The following is a 19,727-nucleotide window of genomic DNA, read 5'->3' as shown; positions in this document are numbered from 1 at the left end:
ATATTTGCTAAATTTACATTAAAAGATGAGAAAATATAAAGTCGATAAGAATGACATTTTAAACTGCTTTTCAGTTTAATTGGTTTAGCTAAAATACAAATGCCACACATTGTTACTGTTCTCTAGGTTTTTCATTTGTAAATAGCTAGCACATATGTCTCATAAAAACAAGTATAATTTAGTACCATTTTTTAAAATTTCAGCTCCATATTGCTAACATTGAAAAGCTATTTAATTCCAGTAAAATACCTAAGCTAAATATGCTGTAACAGCAGTAGCATTTTTGCATAATTGTGTACTTTAGATGATTTTTTACTTCTACCTTTAAAATATCTGAAGCTTTATTAAACAAAACAAAAAAATTCAGTCATTTTTTTCCATGTATTCCTGATGATTTTTCTGAAATCAGTAACCACACAGGACCAAATCCTCAGCTGGTATAAACCGGTGTAGCTCCATTGTCATCAAGTAAATTATTCAGATTTACATCAGCTCAGGATCTAGTGTATCATAGTTTGTTATCTGCAAAAATATCTTACAATGTTTCTGAAAATATTTATTAAAATATATGGAAAACATTTTTTTACAAAAAGTGCAATTATAATATGAGGCATGTCATAATGAAGTATTTACAGTTTATTCTAATGAAAATCATGATCATCTTTCAAAACTAGATGCAAATATCAAAGTACAAATATCACATTATCATTGCTTAATAATGCAAATTATGAAGTTCCAATAATTCTTCATGTTCTACTGTGGTAGAATAATGGTGAACTAGCTGGCTTCTTCCTATTCCAGAAGGTTAGAGGTTAAAGTGTTTTTCACCATTATAAACTGAGATTCTCTGTGGGATCTTTTCAGCTTTGCACGGCGATTCTGGAACCAGATCTATAATTGAAATAAAATGCACATTTCTTAGAAATGGGTAATTTTTCCTTTTAAAAGCAACATCGTATGCAGGCCAGGTCTGAAGTTAATAAAGAATATCAGTACAACCATACAGTAAAATAATTTGTGAAATTCTGATCTTTTGGAAGCTGAAGCAGCTTGGAAGTTTCAAAGCTACAGATGAAGGTATATGGTGAGCTGTAATAATTTTAATAAATAATAATGTAAGGCAGAGAAAATTATAGACAAAGGACTCATTGCATTTCCTAGCTGAATTGAAAAGTAAGGACCTGCTTTGTTCCCACTGAAGTTAACTGCAAAACTTTCATAGACTTCAACGGAACAGGACTGGACCCCTAGGGCTTGATCCAGGAAGATGCTGAGCATCCTGAACTTCCGGAGGAGTCAGTGGAAGTTCAGGATGCTCAATAACTCCCAGAAGTGCTTAAACCCTTGCAGTATAAGTCAGTAGGGCCTGATCCTACTTTTATGAAAAAGCCTCCAACTGACTTCAATGGAAGTTGATCAAACCTTTAATGAACATTAAGGGCCTGACCCAAAGTCCAAAGAAGTCAGTGGGAGCCCTTCTATTGACTTTGATGTGTTTTGGATCAGGCCTTAAAATCCCTGTGAGTACTGAGCTTTGAACCAAATGAGACGGAGTCTCAAATGTGACTTTAAAACAGTTTTGTCCTGTCTAAATTGGCTAGCCAAACCCTGCCTGAAATGTATTTATCCATTTGCTTAACTATATTTATTTAGTTTTCAAACATGGTTCCAAACCCATTGTAGAAAAGGTTTTCAAACCTGGGATCAGAGAACGAAATCCTGGCCCCACTGAAGTCAATGAAAAAATTCCCATAGACTTCAATGGGACCTGGATTTAAATCTGAGAGTTTGGTAGGGGGAAAGCTTTGTGATGGTCAAGGAGGATGACACTGAAGTATTACAGCGATGAATGTCATATCAGTGCCAGAGAGAAGGGGAGACTGAGAAGAAAGAGAAATTTCACTGGTTTCTCCACTACAAATTACTGTCAATACAGTAGCTATCTAATAATGCACTAATTACTAAGGATCATTAAGAATAAATGCAACTTTCAGATGGTTATCCGATCCACCCACTTACATCATTGCTGAGCAGACATCATGTGATCGCAGAATATATATATTTTTAAATTAAGTTACCTGGATCCTGTCTTCATCTAAATCTAGTTTGTGAGCTAGTTCTTCTCTAACGTCAATGCCAGGATAGGAGTTCACTCTAAAAACATTTTCCAGCACGTCAATCTGAGGAGAATAAGCAAACAATTTAAAATGTTACATTGTAGGAAAAAGAGAAAAAGTGAGTCAGTTCAAGTAAAAGACTTTCCCAACAATTTTTTGGGCCAGACTCCAATCTCATTTATACCAGTATAAATCAAATGAAATTAGTGAAATTACTCTTGGTTAACACCAGTCCTTAACCACATATGTACACCTCTGCCTCTTTATGCAGTAGGTATACAACATTTTATCAACTAATTATTACATGCTTCCTATTGTTGAATGCATTTTACTCAACAAATGAATATAGCAAAACATACATTACTTAATTTATAAATAGGTAACTGAATCCCTACCTGGTTTCTAGTGAAAGCAGTTCTTGGTCTCCTACCCCTGTACCAGCTCAGTTCCCTTTTGTAAGATAGCCTTTCAGTGGCTGAAAAATATTTTTCACATTTCAAAACTCTTTTGTCCAGTATCGGGTAACTGTTAACATGAAATAATGGCCCTTCACAGGAAATAACAGGGGTCTGCAGACACTGATTAGTGTCTTCTCCTAAAAACATAAAAATATAGAATTTAAATTCATAGATCTGTATTTGCCAATTTTTGAATGAGACAGTTATATTAAAATGCAAGCCTGTAACAAAATAAGTGATAATCTAATGTTTTAAGTATAGGTCTAATCGTACTGAGGTGCTTATGGAAACATATCCTTGATAATACATAAAACTTAACATAGGGTAAAAAGTTAAGACAATACACAACTAAAGCTGACAACATACCTAAATTGTTGCATGTATCCATCCATGGTCTGTGAGGTTTCGCAGCTGGAATGCCATCTTTTTTCTGTTCTAATCCCAAAATGCTTTCAATGGAAAATGAGCAATGCGTGGTTTTAGTTTCCACAAAACTGGATACTTTCTGAAGATTTTGAGACACTGCTATATCAGAAGCACATAATGATGTATTTGCCATTCTTTCACCTTCAGTCTATGCACAACATGAATTGTACTTGCATTTTCTTGCAGGTCCTCCTTATAGCTGTGTTGGCAAGGGGGTTGGATTTGCAACGTCATTAATTAAAATCTTTTATTAGAAAGTTTTAGCATGTCAATGAAGACTCTCCCACCAAGAGGCACGAGGAGTTAATTGTTTATTTGTTTGCAAGTAATTAGCAACTAATGGCGACACTAGGGGGGCCACCAAGAGGGACAAAAAGTGTTATCTCTCCTAACCAGAACATCGACTTAACTTTCTCAAAAGAAGCTATGCACAAATATAGTACTTCCCTTTTATTTGAAATCATTAATGTATAAAATCAGTTTTTAAAAAAACTTTATAGTCTAATGGACTCCACTTACCTAAACATAGCAGCATGATAGGAAACCAGTCAAGTAATAAGTAATCTCATTTAAGTGAATTTTCTTCCAAGGAAATTTTAAAAATAATCTCTTAATGCTATTAGGGTAATCCTGATGAAAATGCCTCTGTTTTTTCATATGCATATGTAATGGTGAACGTGGTCAATAAAACAACAATAGTGTTTGGCACAAGGCACACTGCAGTGGGTTGGCAATGTTGTCAAAGCTCAGTGTAATTGCCTTCCAAGTGCCTGGATTAGTTAACAGGCACAGTTGCACCAAGTATTTAAATAAATAATTCACGCATTCACTTGCTTCATTTTTCTATTAAAATAATCTTGGTGCAGCTTTCTCAAAAGATAGCAATGTGAAAGTCTCAAAGCATTCTTTAAAACATTTGTATAAAACATTTTAAAAGGAATAGAATCACTGTATTTTAAAATTAAAATCAGAACACTTTTTTCTACCAGCCTTTCATCGTAATCTCGTGCATTTGTTTTAAATCAATGGGTGTTTACTTCAGTCACCAGTGCTAATATTTAAAATAATCAAAAATAGAGAATTGGAGATGAGTTCAAGCATTTTTATAAAATTCACAGTTGTTTGAATCCAGAGTTGTGGTTTGGCCCATTATAAGGAAAGTGACATATATAAAATTCATATCTGGATGCAGGTTCAGGTCTCAAACACTATCAAAGCTCAGGGGTATTTGGATCAAGGTTTTGGTTCTGGACCATCTCCCTACATATTTCCGTGCTTTTTCTTATTCTAAAACTTTATTTGAAAAAAGCGGCAAAAATTAAACAGAATTTTAAATGTAAGGGTAGAAAAATTCAGAGTTTGCAACCTTTAATTCAAGTTCTGACCTCTGATGCACGCCAACTGGAGCCATGTGCATTCAAGGGCAGAATCAGGACTTCTTGTTGGCATTTATCCCTGCTCTGTCACCTTCCTGTATAAAAATATAGTTGGATATAAATCTAATAAATACCTACCATATGGAAACATGCAACCGTTATTCTGATACAGTTAAGGATACCATGAAATTCTGGGAAATTAAAGATCTATATGATACACCTGTCATTTCAAGCATATCTGAAAAGATCATTCATGAACTGTATATTCACCCTATTGCTCTTGGCAATGTTAATACTGTAAGACAGCAGCTATTGAAGCATGGTGCTCCCTAACACCATGATAAGGTATTGCTTCAGTACTAACTTAAGGTATTGAGTTCCAACTTACTGAACCATGATTTCCAACACCGTTGACCACATGATCTATTAAATGAAGGTCTTGCCTATCCAAGGAGTGACCCATCCAGACCCTGCTAACCTTGAGAGATGAGATAGGAGCTGATGAGACAGCACAAGGAAGCATACACAAAGTATCTATATCAATTCACAAAAACATGTGCTGAAGGTTTAATAAAAATTAAAAAATTAAAATAAAGATGCGAGACAACTCATCTATGCTAATTTACAGTGTACCTATTACACTAGATTATGAAGAACATAAATCTTTGAAGAATAAATGTATTCAGGATGGACTTTTATTTATACCACGATACATGTCCTGTGAGCACACAGCTCAATTTTGAGCACTTATGTTGGATTTAAGTTAGGCATAGGCCTTATATTGGCCCTCTACACAGGGGTGACTTTTATCCTTGCTGAATAAAATGGCTTGAGTATCCAGAGAGCTGTGAAACAGTAATGCTACATGGAGAACATTTTTCATAATTTTGTAAGTATAGTTCAAAGAGTTTACCCAGTATTGCCAAGCCGAGAGTTCAAAAATCATTTCAGGCCTCAAAAGACCACGAGAATGACTTAAAAATTATGCAGTTTTTAAAATAAGTAAATGTTGGGTTCTTTTCATTTGCCTTTTGGTTTCTGACCTCTAGAGTTCATGTTTTCAAGCTTTTTTCCATAATCATAAGGGCTAGAAGCTTTTTTTTTTTTTTTTAAAGAAAGCTGAGATTTTCATATAATCTCATGCCTGGGAACTGAAGCATTAGGAAAATCACCAAATATTATGAGATTTGGGATAAAAATCTCTGGAGTTCACAACACTGCCTACTAATGCAGAAGGCACTGTTATTCTTTTTAAAATATAACAACATAAAAAATGTAATGAGAGGCTCAGTATATCAATCTGACCAAAAATTATATACTGCTGCACGCATGGAGAGTTATGGGTCAGATTTTTTCCGAGTGTAGAAAACCATTAATGACTATAATACAAATAATGGCGGCCTTCAAACATAGCTCATTATTTATACCTATGGCAAGTTAAAAAAAATATGGACAAGGACCTATAAGGAAGTAAATATCTCATTTACAATGCTGGCTTGATGGGATCATCTTAGAAACATGAATTGTAAGAAGTTCAAAATATGGTAACTGGCTTTATATAAATAAATTATGTAATGAAATCTTATTTCTCTTTAAAGGGCTACTAAAGAACTTTCCAGAAAGATAAGTGTCAGTAGTGATGAGGAACATTTAATTATATGCTCCTTATCACCTCAAAACCAACTGCAAAAAGGTCTATGTAGTTTACTCCTGAGGGAATTCTGCGCCAAACAGTTAAAAATTCTGTGCATAATATTTTAAAATTCTGCATATTTTATTTGTCAAAGTAACACAATATAATTACACCATTTTTAATTATTTGCTGACAAGTATTTTGAAATAAATTGTAAAAATAATTGAAAATGGTGTGATTATATTGTTATTGTGTTACTGTATTAATTTTACAAATAAAATATGCAGAACTTTGCAGAATTTAAATTTTTTTAATTGTTTGCTGCAGAATTCCCTCAAGAGTACCAAGGTTCTGTGTGGTGCAAACTGGGTGCGGACAGCTCAGTGGGGGGTTCTGGGTGCAGGTGGACTAGGACTCCGCAAGGGAGCCCATGTGAAGGTGGTTAGGACTCGGGGGGAGGGGGGCTTGGTGGGCTAGGGGATCAGGGTGTGGCTGGTTGGGGCTCAGTGGGGGGGGTGTCAGGGTGTGTGTCTCCCAATGCAGGGGGTTTGGGTCAGCAAGATATGGGTTCGGGGGGGGGGGTCTCCTGATGCGGAGGAGGGCTTGGGGGAAGGGGTCACTGTACTGGGAGCAGCTACCCCTGTCAGCCCAACCCCTGTAAATCTGGACCCCCCTGCACCTGAACCCCCCACCCCACTGAGCTTCACCCTCCCCCCACAGCGATGCAGAGCTTCCTACAACCATGGGAAGTTTCTAGGGGTTGAATGCCCTCAACTCCCAGTAGGATGTACTCCGCAACTTGCAGGACTGGGTCCATAATGGCCTTGCCAGGTAAGAAAAAAAGATGTGGTAGCTCCCAGGAGTATTTTTAGAAAGAAGGCCAGCATTCAGCCATTCAGTCTTAGTTGAACTCAGCTGGTGTGTGAAGAACTGAAACTAAAGTAATACTGCCATCTAGGGTTCATAGATTCCCATTCAACAAATTACTTGCTAAAGATACATGCATAATATTGCCTTCTAAAAACTGCAAAAATACAAATAACATTGCTAAAAGATTTTTAAAATTATTATTTTTTTATTATAAGGGATCCATTTCAAACAACTAAGTCCCCTTATGTTGCAGGGTATAATAAAAAAAGAACCCATCTTGAAGTCAATTGGCGTTTTACTGCTAACTTCAACAGGAGCAGGACTGAACCCTTTTTTCATGTGCCTGTTGAGATTATTCTGCATGCCAAGTCAAATTTCTACATTTTAATGTCAAATCTGTTGTAGTTTTGTTGTAATATACTTTCATCTCTTCAGTGCTAATTTAAGATGTATTATTTTCAGTTCATGGCAACTAAAAGAAAATAAATGTTGTCTGTTGCCATCTAAAGAGGTGTATAGATGGGAGAAGCAACAGAAACTCCACTTCCTAAATCCCACGTACTACTATCTATGATTTTGCTAAGGGAACATGTCCTCAATCTTACACATTGTACAAAATATACAAACTGCTGCCAGTAAAAAAAAATCCCCACGATTTGACAGCTGTACTAAATGGTCACTAGTTGACCGATTTCAAAAAAGAAAAGCTATTCATGACATTTATAGATTGTGAATTAGTGTGTGGCATATCCATAAAATTTGAATTTGGAGAACCAGACAGATAAGAATGTTACTGCAAATCTTAATCCTCAAAACATCCTTGTGAGATAGGCAAGACTAATCACAAATTACAGATAGGGAAAGAGAGGAAAAGAGATTAAGTGACATGCCTCAGGCCACACAGTGAGTCAGTGGCTAAACTGGGAATTAAACCAGTTGAACCGAGTTCTTACTTCGAGTTTCCTCCCCCAACCACTAAACAATTTAATGTCTACATCTCATCTAATTTTTTTAGAGTATGGAATCTTATATAAATAATGATAAACACATTCTTATCGCAATGAAAATACCGTACATTAGTTAATCATTTGCTCCACTAACAGACTTATCACACTTTCTAACCTAGCTTTTGCACTGCACTCACTGGAGTTTATTTAACAATGTAAATTCTCCTACCCTTCTTTTCTTGCCTGACATATACTGTCTCTCTTTCTCTTGAGAAGGAGAAGCAGTTCCCTTTCTTTTCTTTTCACCCCCTAATAATAACCAATTTACTCAAACGTTACTGGTTTTCCATCAAATGTTCTTGTGGTCTTTTTATTCCCCATCAATGACAACAAGTAATTTCTTTTTTAAAAACTATTATTTTACAACTTAAAATGTATTTTAACTCTTTGTTTTTTTCTGTCACTAGCCTTTCAAATGTCTGAATTTATATTTTTGCTGTATTTCATTTCACACACATTGTTTCCTGTGTTTTGAATGCAACTGAAATTAAAATGTTTAGCAATTAGGATATGAATATCATATACCTCTCAGATATCCATTTTAACATCTAGAGGAACCACACAAATACAGTTCTCAAGGTCAAGATGTTCTAGTCACAAAGCTATAAAAAGAGGCTTTGAAGAATGATTTGTGTGTATGCTCGCACGCGGGGGGAAGGGGAGGGGAACAGGACAGCATATTTTATCTAAGGCCAATGTGTCTTTCTAGTAAACAACTGGGGTTAGCTACAAGCACGTTTCAAAAGGGTTTTCTAATTCTGTCGTGCTACACGAAGCAGAACATGGCTTTAAAACCCTGTCCAAACAGAGTTAAAAGGAATTATTACAAACTTTGACATTCAAAAATATGTTAACTCCCATAGCAGGATGCAAATAGGGTTTCTGAACACAATTGTAACATGTTTCAGAGTAGCAGCTGTGTTAGTCTGTATCCACAAAAGGAACAGGAATATCTGTGGCACCTTAGAGACTAACACGTTTGTTTGAGCATAAGCTATGCTGGGGAGTCACTGTATTCAACACGTGTTAAACAGAAGAGGTAGCGTGGAAGGGGGTGGGGGATAACTAATTCCTCACAGGACGGCTATCACAGCGTGCTGACAGTTTAAGAAAGGGTCAGAACCATGTGAAATTCTAAATGCCAGAGCAGGAGAAAAGCACAACCACCATCCAGCACCTTAAGGGGGAAAGTGAAGCCCCAACGCGCGTCTCTCCCTCAGAAACATCTAAGACCTGCTCTGCGCAGCTTTTGTACCTGTAAACCCACGCTGGTTAGAGGTGTGCTTATATACTGGGGCGCGGACTCGCAGGCACACCGCGCGGGGCGATGAGGAGGCCGCTCCCTTGCGGGAAGGAGTCGCCCCGGGTAACGGCGGAGCTGCATTGACGAGACCTCGCTAGGAGCCTGCGCGCGCCGCAGGGACCTAGGCCTGGTTCCCGCTGCGCTGGGCTAGGCTAGGCTGGGCTGGGCTGGGAGACCGTCGGCGGACGCAGCTGCCTCAACCACTCCCAGCCCAGAAGAGGGCGTGCGGCGGTGGCGTCGCCAACCGAGTCACGCCAGACGTCACTCGACGCCCTCTCTCCGAGGTCGGCCCCGCCTCACGCGCTTAGAGTGACGCCTCCGTTGAGCAATGAGAAGGCGGCGGCGGCGGCGGCCGGATTTCCGGGGCGGGGCTGGACTGGGGGGCAGGGTTGTGGCTGTGCTGACGAAGGGGGAGGGGTCCAGTGTTGGGTGCACGGGAGGGCTTGTGGGCGCGTCGGCCCGTAGAGACCCAGCCACCGCCATGCCCGGGATTGACAAGCTGCCCATTGAGGAGACGTTGGAGGACAGCCCCCAGGTGAGAGGAGAGGGGCCCCGTCGGGTCGGGCCCTGGGGTTCTGCGCGGGGACAGGGCTGCCGCAGCTCGGAGCCAGGGCCCAGGGGCTCTGCGCCCGGGCGGTACCCCCAGGTAGTGGCCCGCGGGCGCTGTAGCTCGAGGGGATGTCGAGAGGCGGGTTAGGTGGCTGGGTGCGGTGAAGGGGCAGGCAGCCGAGGCTGAGGTGTCCGGGGCGAGCCCCCAGGGCTCTGTTGACCGATCCCTGGCATGGGGTACAGGAGCTCCCCGCAGGGTCCGCTTGTAGTTTCAGGCTTGGTCTTGCTGGGGGCGGGTGTCTCTGATGCTGTGAGCCGCAGCCGTGTCAAGCCATAAATAGGCTCCGAGCTTCCCCCGCAACTTCGCCGTAGTGTAAATGTGTGTAAGCTGGGGGGAGGGAGGAAGTCACTCAGTGTGAGTCAGTTTTCCCCCCCTCACGTCATCCCTACCTTGCAGGTGTGCTCCGAGTAGTGATTAGTTAGATGATACTAAAGGCCGCGCTGTTAGTTAAACAGCACTGCAGCTGTGTGATGCTTAATGTGAGTGTCTCCTGTTCCCAGGAGATTCAAAATAAAATGGCCTGTATTTTAAGATTAAATATTCCTCATTCACATTGTCAGTCTGAGAAAAGTTTTTGTTAATCTGAATCCTGTGGCTATGTTTTAGCCAAAACTTTTACACTGAAGACCAAAAAATTAGGATAGCTTGGCTTCATGAAGTTTTTCTGAAAGCTGTGCCCAGACTGGCAATACATGCTATTGATTTACAGCTTTTTAATTACTCTAATTTCTTCACTCAGTTTTTGCTGTTTAGTTAATCACTCGCTGCTTGATATTAAGAAGGCAGGATATCCATAAATGCTGCCAGCTGTCACTAGAGTTAACCAGATAGTGTTTTGTAATCTGCCTCTTGACACTGAATAATATAACACTAATGTATAATATTTCATGTTAAGTGAACATTGCTCTCATTACACTATCAGCTGGCAAATGTCATCCGATAGAACAACGTTGACTGACACTGACTATCTGATATATTAATAAAAAGAAAAGGAGTACTTGTGGCACCTTAGAGCCTGACAAATTTATTTGAGCATAAACTTTCGTGAGCTACAGCTCACTTCATCAGATGCATGCAGTGGAAAATACTGTATTTTCTTTTTGTGGAACAGACTAACACAGCTGCTACTCTGATGTATTAGTGTAACTGAGGATGATTTGTAATTTAACAGTGTGCACATATTGCTATTTCTGAGCTTAAGACTCACCACCTTGCTAAAAATCCTAAATTATGTAGTGCTACTTATGTAAAATGAAAATTTTTATTAAACACGACTAATTTTAAAACACATAACTAAAATAAAATGGTTATAGGGACTTTTTAAAATGTGAAGGGGAAAACCATAAAGGATTTGACTACCCTACATTTTGAAATCATGATACCATATTACTGCTTATTAGCAGTATTGATCTAGGAATAAGTGCAGAAGAAGGGAGTGGGCTAGAAAGCAGAGAAGTTTCCAGAGGAACTTTGACCCCTAGATCATCACTTAAGATTTAAAATGTTGTTACTCATGGGAGCTGTGGAAGGAAAAAATAAACTCCAAGAACAATCCTGTGTTTAGTATTCTAAATACTGAAATAAAGAATTTTAATCAAAGTGCTTCAAATATTTTTAGAATGGTATGCATGATGATAATTAGTCAAATGAATTTAGTATTTTTATTACTTTATATACTGCTTTCTGTCCAAAGATACAAAAATGCACTAATAATATTTTACAGAATCTATTAGGATCAGTTCACCCACCACTGAAATATAGCTATCTCTGGCAACAGTTGTTTGAGTATACGACTACTGAATATTTTAGGGTGAAAAGAAAAAAATACCTTATTCACTTGAAATTGTAGAGGAATTCAGGTAGGCAAAATATAATTACCTGTTTGGGATTTGTCCAGGAAGCTAGGCCTTAAGCCACTGCTCTTGTGAAAAGTCCCACATGTTGTTTAATGACCAAGTGTTCAAGCTCTGAGGTTTAAGTCTTCTCTGAAAGACTGACCCTTCAAAAGATTACTACCTCTGATCCTAAAAAGAATTAATATTGACCTGTTCCGTCACTTTGAAGCTTTTTCTTTCATATACCAGTTTTTTTTAAACCGAGTTTAACAGATGAATCTCTGCTCTCCACACAGAGTATTCAGAGCCAGAGATTCTTTACTCAGGATATCAAATGCAAGATAATTTAGCATCCAGAGTAAACAGTTTTTGCCCCCTTCTGTTAAATATACTTTTTCACTAGTCTTGAGGAAACAAAGTTGCTGTTGGAAATACTCACTGTATGTAAGGATGGCTTGTTAGTTTATAGACACCAATTCAAAATACAGTTAATTTGTTTTAATCCCTTTACAGTCTTTCAGATGTGTTGATTCTCAAGAAAGTCCTTCAGTGGAGGTTTTGTGGCAGGCTTTAGCTAGTCTAGTCTATTTTGAGTTAGATAGAGATCATTACTCACTATTGAGCCTGCACTTTTTACCTGCTAGATTTGCCTACATGCTTTCATATGGCACAGGTCTTAATTTTTTGATTTTTTAAGGGTAAAGTTGTGTCTACTTAAAACATAATTAGTTTGGGTAGAAAATGCTGGCTGAACCAAAACCTATTAGAGACCAAGTAATTTTATTCCCTACATTTTTCCATGCTCTGTCCTGAATCCTACTTCTGACCATCGCTAAGTAAATAAAAACAACTATGGTCTCATTTTACAGTCTGGTTCCATTATTTCAGAAGTACATAGCAGTACAAGACCGCAAAGTGGAACAGTTTGTTTTACTGGATCACATTGTAGCATTTGATATCTCATTCTTCAGAGGGATAGGGGAGAGGGAGTAAGACACAAAGTGTAATATACATAGACCATGAATTCTCAATCAGAATGTCACGACCATTCCATGTCTTTATGACTAGGTGGATCCTGAAACTTTTCTGGTGTAACATAGATCATGGTATGGAAGAGGTTGAGGACTACTGACCTAGACAGTTGTGCAGTGCTGGAGTTAGGCAGGGAAATGCCTTCTTGAGCCATATGTGAGCGCAGTTTACAAATCTGAAGCATAAGATTTGTTTGCCCTAACTTTAGCTTGTAGTACTGCAAATTCTATTAAGTCTTAAAGCTATCAATGTTTTTTAATGCGGAAAAAGCTACCTTTTGTCTCTGGAATGTCAGAAACTTTAAACACTTGGTGTTGGCTTTAGATTATCTTAAAAGGAAGATCGAGATAAGATTATCAAAAAGCACAATCAATTCTTTATGCAGTTTAGCAAAACTGTGCTACATGTAATATTTAAAGTTCAGTTAGTCATATCCATTAGTTCATTACTGCAAGAGCCTGTTGTGCTATAGGATAGCCAAAAACCATGGTGATAGACTACAAAAGGACTTCTACATTAGTAGTACTATTTTAAGACCTGTACAATGAAATTAAAAAAAAAAATCTAGCATCCTGTAAATCACGCTCACTAGACAGGGTGGCTTTATTTTTTTGACACCAGATAATGTTGATTACTGTTTACTGTATTCTGGTAGCTTCTGCAATGTGGTAAGCACATTCTACATATACAGAAAGACAAAAAGTTTGTCCCAGAGAGCAATATCAATTAGATTTTTTGCTGGAAGCTTAAGTTTAAGCCAAGCTCCCTATCCAAAGTAACTGAGCTTCAGCTTTTTAGACTAAGCAACAGGCCTGTGTTTTATCATACTCTGTTGCTGAGTGGATATGTTCAGGGTAACAAACACATCACAAATAGAAATCCAATTAATGAACGTAATAATGTTTAACTTTAAATATACATCAGTGCAACTTAGTTGATACACATATTTTCACTTCCTTGAATATTTGAACCCTGCACCACAGGGTTTTAGATTGCAGTAACAGTCTTCATGTTAATAGGAAATACCACTAAATGTAGGGGTATTATTTTATTTCAAAATAATGGTAAATTCTGCCCCCCTCCCCCAAATTAGTATTTCCTTTCCTTTCAAAACTGTCAGCTACTACTGTTAGTATTCTGTTTTGAGGGTATTGAGTCTGCCATTCTGCACTTAGAGTTTCTGTCTTATGGTTTCCCTTGTCTCCATTGGAAAACATTAAAGGTTTCATAAGTATAAGGCTGTCGGGGTACAGCAGGTTAACTTGATAACTTCGGATTTTACACATCCTCTGCTTATTCAAGAAGTTAGAAACAGGATAAATTATGAAAAAAGTTACACACTATGAATGATGCTCTTCTAATCAGGCTTGTAGTTCTACTATGCAGACAGCCAAGTGGATGTTTCAGGTTAAATAAAAGAATGATGTGGAAGCTATTTCCTTATTTCTTAGTCATTTGGGGTATGTTCTTATTAAGGGATTTGGGTATCTGACAATAGCATTTCTATAACAAACATACATACTGTAGTTTCTTTGCACATCTCCATAATACATTTTAGGATAATTTCTTCCGCTGTAGAATGAGAGAGTACACGCTTCTGTATTGTGAGCTAGATTATATTAAAGTAGTTAAGCCAAAACCCTACACTCTAGAAATGGAGTATGTAATAGAACTGTAAGTAGTTCACTGCTAGGTTCAAGAATGTTTGTGTAAATAGGGCATTTTACTGATCTTCTCAAGTGTCACTGAATTGCCTTGTTAGCAAAAGTTTGATAAGGAGAAACACAGAAAAAAAATTCTGCTTTGCAAGAAACCATTGTTGCTGAGGCTTGTTTCTTAGCTCTCAATTTAAGTGAGCTTCACAAACGTTTCCTGTCTGCTAAGGAGATGTTCCAGAACGTATTCTGGTGTATAAAGATTATTCAGCTGTGCAGTTGCCCTTTAAGATGCAACAGAATTATACTCCAGAATTTAAACTTTCATCCGTAATTAAGTAGATTCGGAGGTTCAGTTGGATTTTAGCTGAAGACTTTCCCCAAACTATAGTAACCTTGTGCAGTCACTGCTGGTAAAATCAAGGGGTGGCTAGAATGTGGAAGGCATTGCTTGTGTATTGCAATATCTAGGCATTTGAAAGCACCTTATTGTAAAGTCATCTTATATCCATGAAGAAGGTCTGATACAGCCCCAAATGGAGTCAAACTTAATTCTTTGCTCTTCCCCCATGTGGGATTTTGGCCTTTTGGAATAAATAGGCCTGAAGCTACTGGACATACCACTATCTGCCTTTTGCTGGAGGAAATTCATTGCCACTCCAGTGCAAACAAGTTATCAGCTATCTCATTCTCTTGTAATTTAAGCATTTGCTGTAGGTGTTATTTTCAGCTGTTTATGATAGGCCTGTTTGTTTTGATTATAATAACATGCTTTTGGTGCCTGTGGAATGTATTTATTTTAAAAATTATTTTAGAACAAGATGTAGCAAAGCTTAATATACATGGGCATAATGGAATTTTAATATGGCATACCTTCCCAGATGTGGAGACATGGTCTTTCACAGTTTTCCTTTTGGCAACCCAGTGATTTGGTGTCTGTTAGAGTTTAGCTTTCCAGCCACACCTGCGAGTCCTTCCGGTCTCAGGGATCAACAAAAATAGCTTTTCTTTACTACCCCAGTCCAGGCTCGCCATGCCTTCTTGCTGCCTCTCACCAGATCCTCAGGTGCAATAGACCTTCTCCCTTTCTGGCAAAATAGTCAGGCTGTCCATTCTGGTGGTAATGCTACTGAAAAGCTTAAGGCACGTATGCACCATTTGCTCCAGGTGGTGCGCTCAGGTTCTCTCTCTACTTGGGGTTTTGGTCTAGGGATCCCTTAGTAAGCAGTGACTGACCACAGCTCCAATCCATTGTCACTTCATAGAATGCTTGTTTCACTTCCCTAGACCACTTCCTACCTAAAGTCTACTTCTCTCCCTTTAGTTTTTTTTTCCATTGGCCTGTCCTCAGGCCTATCCTACATCTTGGGCGTGCTGTGGAGCGCCCAACCTATTGTCTCTCTCTTACCCAGGTTTCTGTAGGTCTTTCTCTGTTGGATCTAGATTTGGGAGAGCCTGCCCCCAAATTCTTCCTGATAGAGTTCAGGCTTATTATATTCTGTGGCCCTGCACCTCACATAACTGTCATCTGACTCTAGAGTCTCAGTCCTGTCATCTGGGAGATGGGCTAACCAGGCACATACGAGACTGAGCCCAGTTCCCTTAAAAGGGACTGCTCACTCTGACATATCTACTTCTATCAAGTGAGAAACATATAAAGACACTTAAAGTAATTTGAAACTTTTGTAAACTTTAGAAAAATGAGCATCTAAATTATGACTAAGAAACATGTTTTCTTAAACCCTATTTTTACTAGTTTTGAAGTCTTTCTGCTCTCACTTGGAAAAGGAAATCTGTTTTACTGTCTAATTCATTAAATCACATTTAATGTCTTTGAAATACCATGACATTCTTTGCTAAGTTGATTTTTAAAAGAGTAATACAAATTCACTGTGTTTTCTATTTTTGACAGACACGTTCTTTGCTGGGTGTATTTGAAGAAGATGCTGCAGCAATTTCCAGTTACATCAACCAGTTGTATCAAGCCATGCGCCGAATTTACGATGCACAGGTTAAAATTATAGCTGTTCCTCTCTACATTTAGAAAGCTTATAAAAAAACATTTTAACTACTTATATGAACATGGGTAAACCGTATTTTTTTAAACTATAGGTTAAAAATTAGCTATAAAACTGGAAAATGCCATGTTTGCCAAGGTCTGCTGGTTTTGAAACAAGATTTGTCAGTTGGAAGAGTTGTGTTCTCTTTGTACTTAACACACCTTTAGATGTCTAAATGATTTTTTTCTGAACAATTGCCATTGTGGCTGTAGTATTAGTTTATAAATACATTTGGACAGTTTCTTGTTGTAGTCACTTAATCTTGTTAACATTAGTTCCTGTAGCTTGTATTTTGCCTTGTTTCCATCTTCACTTGAATATGGTGGTGGTGTGTTTGTGTGTGTGTGGGGGGGGGGTTCTTTTCATGACCTACCTGTTTGTTATCTGCATGTTGCTTCATTGTGTTACCTTCCTTTTTTTGCTGTTTATTTCTGCACTGTCTGCTGTTCAGATGTATGAAACTGCTTATGCAGCGCTTTCCTGAGTCCCTGTCTACACAGTTATTTTAAGAAGTTTGTAACCAGTTAATGGAATGGTTTGTTCTAACAGTTTTCATCCCCACATGTAGTTAATACTCAGTAATTAAGGTGGCTGATGTGAACTAAATATTGTGTTGTCTGCAAATTGCAAGACAATTGCAAATTTGAATGCAAGTCCCAATTTTCATCGGTCTGATAACTCTACAGTGTGCATGATATGTATTGTTGCATTGACTTTCAGAAATACTCTGCATCTGCCACTCCAATTAATTAATTTCAGTGGGAGTTGTGGGTCTCAGCTCCTCTGAAAAATCTGGCTGTGTGTTTCGAGGTGATTCCCATTTTAACCTTTTGTTCTGTATTTCTATGTTTCCTCTTCATAAATGTGATGCTCACAGTATATATTCGTTGGAAAGAAAATAGGATTAAACTGTTTCCCTTTTTTTTAAAAAAAACAACAGAATGAATTAAGTGCAGCAACTCATCTAACTTCAAAACTTCTAAAGGAGTATGAGAAGCAGGTACAGTATAAATCCGTTTCTCTTCGAAATAGTTCAGAATACATGCTTTTGTACATTAAAAAAGGTGCAATTCTTTTTCTTCCCACACAGCAAAGTGCAAAACTCTACAGGTCTGATCCAGACAAAATGAACCATTGCAGCTGCTGGATCACAAGAAATTCACCAGCTACAGGGGTTGCTTTCTATTCTGTGTTGAAGATACCCAATCCATAGAACCTGCAGAATGCTAAACTAGACTTGCTGCGATTTTTTCACAGGGAAGCATCTTTAGGCTCAGCTCAAGTCCACAACCATGAATAATATTAGGAAAGGGAACTTCTTTGGCTGACCATCAATCATCTAGAGACATTTTAAAGGGACTGTAGCCCAAAAGCAGTGAGCCTTGCTAGATGGCAGCTTTAATTCTAGTAGTCATAAGAAGAGATTGTGTAGCCTGAAGATGTACCATGCCCCAGCAACCCAACAAGCGAGGAGGAATGGAGCCTGTACCCAGCCACAAAAATCTCCAGTGATTGGGAGGAGAAATCCCCACCCCCAAATTAGCAGATTTTATAAATCATGAAGCCCATAATTTGCTTCCCCACTGAAAGAAGAGTTATATTTCACATGCACAGTAGTGCCAGTAAGGGAAATGTGAGGAAACTTGTTATTTTTGAATGGTCTCTGTGGGCAGCCACCCTACCTTGGGGCTGCAGCTAATGGGGTGGGGCAGGCTACTGGAGCGTAGGCCTTCGTACTCTACCAGCTTCCAACCCAGGGCCTTGGCAGGCTGGTTTGGCTTTGCTTACCTCATGGTACCTTGCATCAGTATCAAGTCAGGAAGTGACCCAAGGAAACTATCTTCCTGTGCATCCTATCCAGCCACCATCTGTTCTTGCAGAGCACCACCTTCTGGGCTTCTAGCCCTGGTCACAGTCTCCAAGTGCTGTGGCTCCCCAGTTCCCAGGCTTGGTTTTGGCACAGCTCATGTCTTTCCCTGGAGCTCTCAGGGCACACCCTTCCCTCTGGCCCACCAGCGTCTGGCTGCCTTTTAAACCCCGCCTCCAAACCAAGCACGCTCCACAGGGGTGGAGAGGTGGGGCTTCCTTAGCCCAGAGTTGCTCCTTAACCCCTTCCCGTCCAATGAGGGGTTTTTCACCCTGTCATAGTACCGTAAATCAGAAGTAGTCAGCCCTTACACTCTCTCCTTCCATCTTCTGTGGAATGCAGCAGTGGGAAGATCATTTATATGAACTTGATTCTTTTTCCTCCATTTTTTCCTCACCCCTGTTTGAGATTCCAAGTTGTTGCATAATTTGCTGGTGTGAAGCTGGGAATTTTAGTTTCAAACCTTCCCCTAGATGGAGCCAGCATCATAACTTTCACAGCTTGTTCTTGTCAAGTCAGTTATAATGTTTAATCAAGTCCCTAGGTGTTCCAGAATCATTAAGAAAGGGATAGATAATAAGACAGAAAATATCGTATTGCCTCTATATAAATCCATGGTATGCCCATATCTTGAATACAGTATGCAGATGTGGTTGCCCCATCTCAAAAAAATATATATTGGAATTGGAAAAGATACAGAAAATGATTAGGGTATGGGACAGCTTCCATATGAGGAGAGATTAATAAGACTGGGACTTTTCAGCTTGGAAAAGAGACGACTAAGGGGAATATGATTGAGGTCTATAAAATGACGGGTGTGAAGAAAGTATTTATTCCTTTTCATAATACAATAACTAGGGGTCACCAAATGAAATTAATAGGCAGCAGGTTTAAAACAAACAAAAAAGTATTTCTTCACACAATGCACAGTCAACCTGTGGAACTCTTTGCCAGAGGATATTGTGAAGGCCAAGACTATAACAGGGTTCAAAAAAGAACTAGATGAATTCATGAAGGATAGGTCCATCAATGGCTATTAGCCAAGATGGGCAGGGATGGTGTCCCTAGCCTCTGATTGCCAGGGTTTGGGTGTTGGTGGTAGGGGATGGATAACTTGGTGACTGCCTGTTCTGTTCATTCTCTCTGGGGCACCTGGCATTGGCTGCTGTCAGAAGACAGGATACTGGGCTAGAGGGACCTTTGATGTCGTAAGACCGTCCTTATGGTCTCCCACTACTGCTCTGTAATAGTAGTATAAGTCATGACAGTATTACTATTTGTTGATTATACAGATTAGTCTTTTGAAAATGTGACATTTGTAGAGGTTTTTTGTTTGCAATGTTAATTTAAATTAGTTTGTTTTTCTTATTAAAAGAGACTAAATGTGGAATTTTACATTTCAAATCCACATTTTAAAGTCCATAAATATGAATGCTACTAACAATGTCCTTGTTTAATTAAAATTGCAGCAAGAAATT

The 19,727-nt window shown here is 38.8% G+C and overlaps 2 protein-coding genes across 11 annotated transcripts in view; one reads left to right on the top strand and one right to left on the bottom strand.

Moving 5' to 3' along the window:
* Positions 1–51: 51 nt before the first annotated feature.
* On the bottom strand, positions 52–9,284 carry HESX1 (HESX homeobox 1). 7 transcript variants are annotated; one of them, XM_037904251.2, is made up of 6 exons: positions 9,143–9,279; positions 4,387–4,472; positions 2,942–3,200; positions 2,513–2,712; positions 2,079–2,180; positions 52–891 (listed from the first exon to the last, which is right to left on the bottom strand). In XM_037904251.2, exons 3-6 carry the CDS (start codon positions 3,132–3,134, stop codon positions 793–795), a joined length of 594 nt encoding a protein of 197 aa, XP_037760179.1. In that variant the 5' UTR covers positions 3,135–3,200; positions 4,387–4,472; positions 9,143–9,279; the 3' UTR covers positions 52–792. The 7 variants fall into 7 exon arrangements, with proteins under 7 accessions (XP_037760179.1, XP_027678992.1, XP_037760176.1 ...); XM_027823191.3 differs by lacking the exon at positions 4,387–4,472 and having other exon boundaries at positions 9,143–9,284; XM_037904248.2 differs by having other exon boundaries at positions 2,942–4,472.
* A 71-nt stretch (positions 9,285–9,355) lies between these two features.
* Positions 9,356–19,727, top strand: part of APPL1 (adaptor protein, phosphotyrosine interacting with PH domain and leucine zipper 1) — a 52,122-nt gene continuing 41,750 nt past the window's right edge. For 2 of the 4 annotated variants that reach the window (XM_037904018.2, XM_037904019.2), the window contains exons 1-3: positions 9,356–9,725; positions 16,235–16,333; positions 17,323–17,382. In XM_037904018.2, the coding sequence (XP_037759946.2) occupies positions 9,519–9,725; positions 16,235–16,333; positions 17,323–17,382 (366 nt within the window). In that variant the 5' untranslated portion in view covers positions 9,356–9,518. The remainder of the gene's footprint in view (positions 9,726–16,234; positions 16,334–17,322; positions 17,383–19,727) is intronic. The other 2 variants (XM_043550618.1, XM_043550617.1) reach the window with 2 other exon arrangements.

This window comes from Chelonia mydas, chromosome 7 (assembly GCF_015237465.2).
Source record: "Chelonia mydas isolate rCheMyd1 chromosome 7, rCheMyd1.pri.v2, whole genome shotgun sequence".
In the NCBI taxonomy this organism is placed as follows: Eukaryota; Metazoa; Chordata; order Testudines; family Cheloniidae; genus Chelonia; species Chelonia mydas.
The sequence above is the reverse complement of the archived record's forward strand: the minus strand, read 5'-3'. Positions and strand labels throughout refer to the sequence as shown.

Excerpts from the sequence above, each read along its gene's own strand:
- HESX1 (XM_027823191.3), bottom strand. The coding sequence starts at position 3,134 with ATGGCAAATACATCATTATGTGCTTCTGATATAGCAGTGTCTCAAAAT. Across the intron at positions 2,181-2,512 it reads CTGCTTTCACTAGAAACCAG|ATTGACGTGCTGGAAAATGT; the intron begins GTAGGGATTCAG and ends TATTCTCCTCAG. Across the intron at positions 892-2,078 it reads TAGATGAAGACAGGATCCAG|ATCTGGTTCCAGAATCGCCG; the intron begins GTAACTTAATTT and ends TTTCAATTATAG.